We start from the raw sequence: 6,480 nt of genomic DNA, 5'->3' as shown, positions 1-6,480 counted from the left end.
TGCAGGCAGACTGAGATCCCTTTAAAGCTGCTGAGACTCCACTGAGCATGCCTGGGGGCTGGGAGGTGGGGCTTGGAAAGGGGTGGAGCCAAAGCTGGATAAATACAGCTGGGAAGGGCCCTGCAGTTGGGCACTAGGTGGTGGGGGTTGGTGGGCAAGGCACTTGCTCAGAGGTGGGGCCCCATCCTGAGGGGAGCTCAGTGCTGGGGAATGCCTGGCGGCAGGCAGTGGGCATGGCTGGGCCACGATCGCTGTCATTAAGGCTGAAGACAGACGTCTGGCTCTGACTGACCTGGCGCTTCCACGGGAGTGGGGGGCTGTAGCCGAGGGGGGGGTCCCTGGGCAGGGATATGGAAAGGATGCACCGAGGGCTGCCCTGGGAAATCCTGCTGGACTAGCATAGGGGAGGTTGCCCACAGGGGCAGCCGGGACCTCGAGGGACAGACAGAACAGGATGCCCAACCTGAGACCCAGGGGCAGCACACGGGACACTCCAGCAGAGACTTCCCAGGTGGGAACAGGCCTCCCCTGAGGCGCTGGTGGTGCTGCAGACCAGGCTGGGAATGGGGCTGGGCTGTGCCAATGATCCTGCTGGCACCGACCCCGCAGGGTGCTGGCCGGGGGGTCTTGCCCCCATGCTCAGGCTCGCCCCCATGCTGCACTGGGTCAGGAAGGGATTTCCCCCCTGCTCAGACTGGTTTGCACTGGGGGTTTTTGCCTTCCTCTGCAGCAGGGGCACGGTGTGGGCCTGGGGTCTCTGTAGTGCCCATGACCACCCCCGGCAGCAGCAGGACGTTGACAGCTGCAGCCCCCCTGCATCTTGGGGGCAGGGGCAGGGGCGATGCCTGGGGCTGTGTTGGGGGTGACTGCGTCACTGGCTTCAAAGTTGGACACGGGGTTTGTCTGGGCTGGCTTGGATGGGTCTGATCCTCCCCTAGGCCAAGCTGGGAATGGATGTGACCCCGCAGGTCCCTGCCAGCCCCATGGCTCCAGGAGCCCAGATGGAGACTGGCCCCAGCTTGTGGGATGGACCACCCAGCCCAGGAAGCAGGGCTCCAGCTGCCCCAGTGCTACAGCCCCCCAGTGCACAGCTGGCACATCCTTGCCACAGAGGCAAGGGAAAGCCCCCTCTACTCCCAGCAGCCTGGGCAGGGATAGGGGTCTGTCCAGGGCCTCCCCTGAGTGCCCTGGCCCGGCTAGAGCAGCAGAGCCAACACCCTGCCCCAGTCAGCCCCTATACACCGAAGGGGAACACGTGCCTGGCCCCAGAGCGGTCGGAGGTCAGGGTAGGCCACTCATGCCCTGTGCCTCAGTTTCCCTCAGTGCAACCTGGGGAAAGGGCTGCTGTGGCAAACGCGCAGCTATGCAGAACGTGTTGGTGGGGAGGAGGACAGGACCATGGGTGCAGAGAAACTCCGGAGGGAAAAGACTGAGACTCCGGCTGCCACGGGCAGACGCCAGCACTGCCCATGGAGCTGAGCTGGAGCAAGTGGTAGCTGGCCTGAGTAAGCCAGGCTTGCAGCTCCCTGCAGACCCAAGTCCCAGTTCCACCAGCAGACCTGAATCATGCACACGCTGCTGCTGGGTCTTGCTTTGCCCTGTGCTCCTGCTGGCACACCACGGCTCTGTGGCAGTGCACACATGCCGGCCCACACATGCGCATGTGTGCACACCCACACCGATGGGCAGCTGTGTACTGCACCCCAGCAGGTCTCAGCCTCCCTTTCTGCTCCTGGGCTCTGCAGGGCTGGACTCGGGGCATAAGGATGTTGCACCCATGAGCCAGGCTGGGGTGGAAGATCTCACCCGTGGCAGCGACCATGACTACTCCCGGCCACTCCTGCACCCTCCCACGTGCTAAAAAGCTGAGACATCACCTAGCTCCAGGCAGGCAGGAGGGGCTCTGATTGACACTGGCCACATCTCCCGAGGCCACAGGTCCAACACGGCCCCCCGGCGGACCTGGGTTCCTCAGACCGCCGCCGACACCCGAATACATATGCACATATAAATGCACAAGTAAAAATGGTCCATTTTCCAACCAAGTCCAGCGCCTGGCGGGCCAGAACCCGGGACCAGAGCCGCAGCACAGCGAGGCATTTGCACTAAGTGATCACATTTATTTGAATATTTTTGTTGGGTTTTTTTTTGTTTTTTTGTGGGTTTTTTTGTTATTTTTTTTCCCCGTGTTCTAAAATTGGTTACAGAATAAATACCTGTGCCTCAGAGCAGGAAGTCCACTTTTTGTTTTATACAAAGTGCTTGTTACAGGAAATTGCATCAGCGATACGCAGGAAGGGGCGTGCCCGCCGCGGCCGCGCGGTCTCCGCCCTCCCGGAAACTAAAACAGAATTTATTTGTTTGTTTTGTGGGTTTTTTTTGTTTTTTTTTTTGTGTGGGTTTTTTTTCCCAAGTTGCTTTTCCCTTTTTTTTTTTTTTTTTTAATTTTCTTGTGCATTAAATTTCCTGCCTTTGTGTTTTTACAAATCTCCAAAAAAAAAGGAAGGAGAGAGAGGGGGGGGGCGGAAAAAAAAAAAAAAATCACCCATAGGCAGGAGAAGGGGCCTTTTAACACAAAAAAATAAAATAAAATCAGCCTTTAAAAAAAAAAAAAAAAATTACCAAACCCCAAATCTACAAGGATCGGTTCTTATGGAATACGAGAGATTTTCTTTTTTTTCTTAAAAAAAGGAAAGGAAAAGAAAAGCGAACCAAGCCGTGGAGAACTCAGAGACATGGAAATGGCAAAGGATCTGGTCATCCCCTTTTTTTTTGTTTGTTTGTTTTTTGTTTTGTTCTTTTTTTTTTTTAGGCTTAGCAACCCCAAACGAAGCAGGCATGACCCAGCAAAAGGGGAGAGGAGGAAGGTTTGCAAAATTAAATTAAAAACAATGGTTCCAAAGCGAAAGGTGCCGAGAGACCAGTCCTGGCGGCGGCAGCGGGGAGGAGGAGACCAGATTTGATTTTCGAAAGGAAGGAGAGAACGAAAGAAAAAGCGAGGAAGAAAAAAAAACCAGGGCGTTGATCTCCGAACGCACGACGACCCCAACTCCGTGGCCAGTGCGATGGTTAACTGGTGACATAGTGTTTGGCAGAAGGCTGACCGTAGACTCTATAGAAATCCTGGCGTCCGTGCTGCTGGGAGGCGTCAATCCACTCCCTCACGGCAAGTCCCGGGAGCGACTGGGGGACAGTCGGGGCGGGGGGCAGCGGGTGGGAGTATTCCTGCGAGGAGACTGTCCAGGGGAAGTGGCCCGACCGCGGGTAGGGCTGGTGCCCGCTGTGGTTGGACACCGAGGAACAGTAACAGTTGTCCACAGAGCAGACAAGGATTTTGCGCCCGCCGTACTGGGAGAGCACAGACTGCTGAGATGATGTGCTATTGGGGTAGTGGGAGGGGTTGAACACAGCCCCGGAGTGGACGGGCTGGGGGCCGCTGGGAAGTCCGACGATGTGCTGCGTGGAGCTACAAGGCACCATGGGTTGTGCGGATTGGCCCTCGCCAGCCGAAGCCCCTTGGGTCATGTACTGGCTCGCGACCGCTCCGGATGATGGCTCGAGGAAGCTGCCTTCCGGGAAGGCCGCGGAGTGCTTGCGTTTCTCCGCGCCGGGGGTGCTGACGCTGCAGGGGTACATGGGGATGCTCTGCAGGAAGGGGACCGGCGTGCTGAAGGGACCTGCGCAAGAGAGAGAGAGAGACACATGCACGGTCTGGTCAGAGTGCCGGGGGCCGACGGGCGAGGAGCAGTATGCCCAGCCCTGATGCCATCCAACCTCCACGGACCCCCCTTCCACCACGGTCAACGGGAGACTTCCGGTCCCGGCCAAGACTGAGGTTTCAGCGCTGGAAGTGGCTCGTCATTAGCACCCTGGCAGGTACCAGGTGACGCAGGGGGAGCCGCTTGGCCAGCCTGGGCAGACTCGGGCTCTTGTGCAGCCCAGAGCCAAACCCCAGCCCCGCGCCACCAGTGTCAATTGGGAGCGATAGGAGGTATCAGGGAGGTACGGGCTGGTTTTCCCGCTCCAGCATCCGGCCCCGGCGAGGGAGGGGGCTGCCCGTGCAGGGGCAAGGGGGAGCCACTCACCCTCCAGCAGCTTCCTCAGCTGCTTCTCCTTCTTGGCGATCTCGTTCAGGAAGAGCTTGGAGTTGAGGTGGCCGATCTTGGGTGGGGGGAGGCTCCCACCCGTGCAGTTCTGAGTCCTTCAGGGACAGGTACCAAGATGCAGGGAGAAACCGGGGGTCACTCAAGCTCTCCAAGCCCCCTTTCCACCTCCTGGGTTGGCTGGACACTGACCGCCTGCTGGATGCCCCTGGCTCTCTGGCCATGGCAGGCATGGGTGGAGCCAGTGCGTCCCGGGCGGGATGCTCTCCATCCCATCAGCGCCGCCCTCCCCTCGCTCTCTGCTCTGCTCCTCAGCCCACCCCGCTCTGAGCTCCCCGGGGGCTGAGAAGTGCCCCCACAAAGGTCACCCCAGGGGGAAACTGGCCACCCTGACCCCATGTAGGAAAGGCCAGGATGGGAGACACAGGCTGCACTGCCTCCGTGCTGAGCCCAAGGCAGGCCCCACCCCAACTCCTGTTAGAGCTGCCCATGCCTGAGGGCCCCCCAAGGGAAACTGAGGCACAGAGGGAACAAGTGCCCGGCCCCAGTGCACACGGTAAGTACAGGGAACAGCATCCCCCCCGCTGCCTGCTCTGGAAGGACATGGACTTACCTGTCCATTAAGATTTTCACGGACTTGGTGTTCTAGGAGGGAAGAGAGAAACGTTGTCAGCAGCCCCCAGCTGAGTCCTGGGGGCAGGACTTCTCCCCCCCTCCTGGAGCCCGGACCGCCAGCTAGGGGGGCTCTCGGATGCTGCATTTCCCCCTGGGCACAAACCTGCCCCTGGATAGCGCAGCAGCCCGTCCATCCCGAGCCACATCCCCTGCGATCCCGGCCCAAGAACCCACGCACGACCCTCCCGACACCCCAGAGGTCTTCGGCCCCCATCTCTCCCAGCCCAATCGCTTTGGCAGCCCTGGGAGCAAGGGGGATGATCCACCGAGGGAAGGGTGGATGTTGACTCCTGGCCCCTGAGCTTGGGGTGAGGAGGTGCAGGCCAACGGGGCCACCCCCTCACTCATCGCCCCAGCGAGAGTCCAGGGTCCTGCGGCAACCCCCTGCTCCGGCCGTCACAGAAGACGTCCAAGTCCAGCAGACACCAGGGACCCAGAGCAGGAGTGCGCACAGCCGGGACCCCCATGGCACCAAAGCATCTCCCACCCACCCTGCACCCGCTGCCCCATCCCTCCTGCGTGCTGGCCTCACCTTCATAAAGTTGATGTCCTCGGTCTTGTCGAACATGACCTGGACGGAGCTGAGCAGCTTCTTGGCCTCCTGCATGCGCTCGTTGAGGTGCAGCACCTGGGCCGCGTTCTCGGTGCAGAACTTGGCCTGGGCCTTGTCCAGGATCTCCATGGTCTTGCGCAGGTCCTCGTCCAGGATCTGGTGCATCTTCTCGTACTGCAGGCGCACCTCGTCCTTCAGCTGACTCACCTTCTCCTGCGGGGTGCCAGGGTCAGCATCTGCCAGGCCCTGCCCGCTCGCCCGCCTCCCCGTGCCCTGCAGGACTCCTGGCTCTGCCCCCACCCAGCCCCTCGGCTTTCCTCTCCATCCATTTGCCCATGAGGATGCTGATAGAAGCCAGCCTTGCCCCCGGCACCAGGACTCCTGGGTTGAGCTCTAGCAAAAGTGTCTGCTTTGCAGAAGGAAGGCGTTGCTGGCCACAAGCCCGCACTGGCTTGGTCCAGCTCACAGGGGAGCAACAGCAATGGAGAGGACTTTGACCCAGAGTCGGAGCTGTGGCCGGGGCTATCTGGGCCAGGCCAGCACGGGGACGTTCATACGTGCTGCAATCCCCCCGTTCCCTGCACGGTCCAGCCGGCATGGAGAACGGCTCTTCCTGGGTCTGGGTGGATCTCACTGGATCCACAGGGCTGCTTCTGGCCCCGGTCACCCAGCTCCACCGTGGAGAGATGCATCTCCCCTTCCCGATGCCCGTCCTCCTGGATCTCCCAGCTCCTGGGTGTTGTAGACATCCTCAGTTCGCAGTGCGCCCAACCCTGCCTCTGCCAGGGAGGCTTCATGATCCTAGCAGACATGGTGGGAGCCTTTGGACCACCCTGGATGTGGCTGGGAAACACAGGTCCGGCCACAACAACTTCTCACACCAAGCAGCCCCTGCTCCCTTGCCCCCTGAAGTCCTGGAGCACCGGCACGTGAGAGGTACCAGCCCAGCAACAGCCCGGCCCCACTGCCAACACCCGAGCCCCAGGCAACAACCCCGGTGCTGCCTACCTCGACCAGCCGCTTGTCGGACTCCAGCTTGTAGAGCTGCTCCTCGATGTCCTGCTCCCGCTCCTCCAGCCGGTCCTGCTGCTTCATCAGCATCTTCTGCAAGAGAGGAGGGGCGGGTGGGGGTCAGGGACCACCAGGCCA

General features: G+C 60.3%; 1 protein-coding gene across 2 annotated transcripts in view; it reads right to left on the bottom strand.

Moving 5' to 3' along the window:
- Window positions 1–2,683: 2,683 nt before the first annotated feature.
- The window catches only part of TRIM8 (tripartite motif containing 8), a 38,496-nt gene continuing 34,699 nt past the window's right edge, over window positions 2,684–6,480 (bottom strand). For both annotated transcript variants that reach the window (XM_019502739.1, XM_019502738.1), the window contains 5 exons: window positions 6,340–6,435; window positions 5,311–5,544; window positions 4,717–4,748; window positions 4,086–4,201; window positions 2,684–3,677 (listed from right to left, as the gene is read on the bottom strand). In XM_019502739.1, the coding sequence (XP_019358284.1) occupies window positions 3,070–3,677; window positions 4,086–4,201; window positions 4,717–4,748; window positions 5,311–5,544; window positions 6,340–6,435 (1,086 nt within the window). In that variant the 3' untranslated portion in view covers window positions 2,684–3,069. The remainder of the gene's footprint in view (window positions 3,678–4,085; window positions 4,202–4,716; window positions 4,749–5,310; window positions 5,545–6,339; window positions 6,436–6,480) is intronic.

The sequence above is a fragment of the Gavialis gangeticus genome, unplaced genomic scaffold (genome assembly GCF_001723915.1).
Source record: "Gavialis gangeticus isolate Ggan-Ray unplaced genomic scaffold, GavGan_comp1, whole genome shotgun sequence".
In the NCBI taxonomy this organism is placed as follows: Eukaryota; Metazoa; Chordata; order Crocodylia; family Gavialidae; genus Gavialis; species Gavialis gangeticus.
This window is presented reverse-complemented; position numbering and strand designations above follow the sequence as displayed.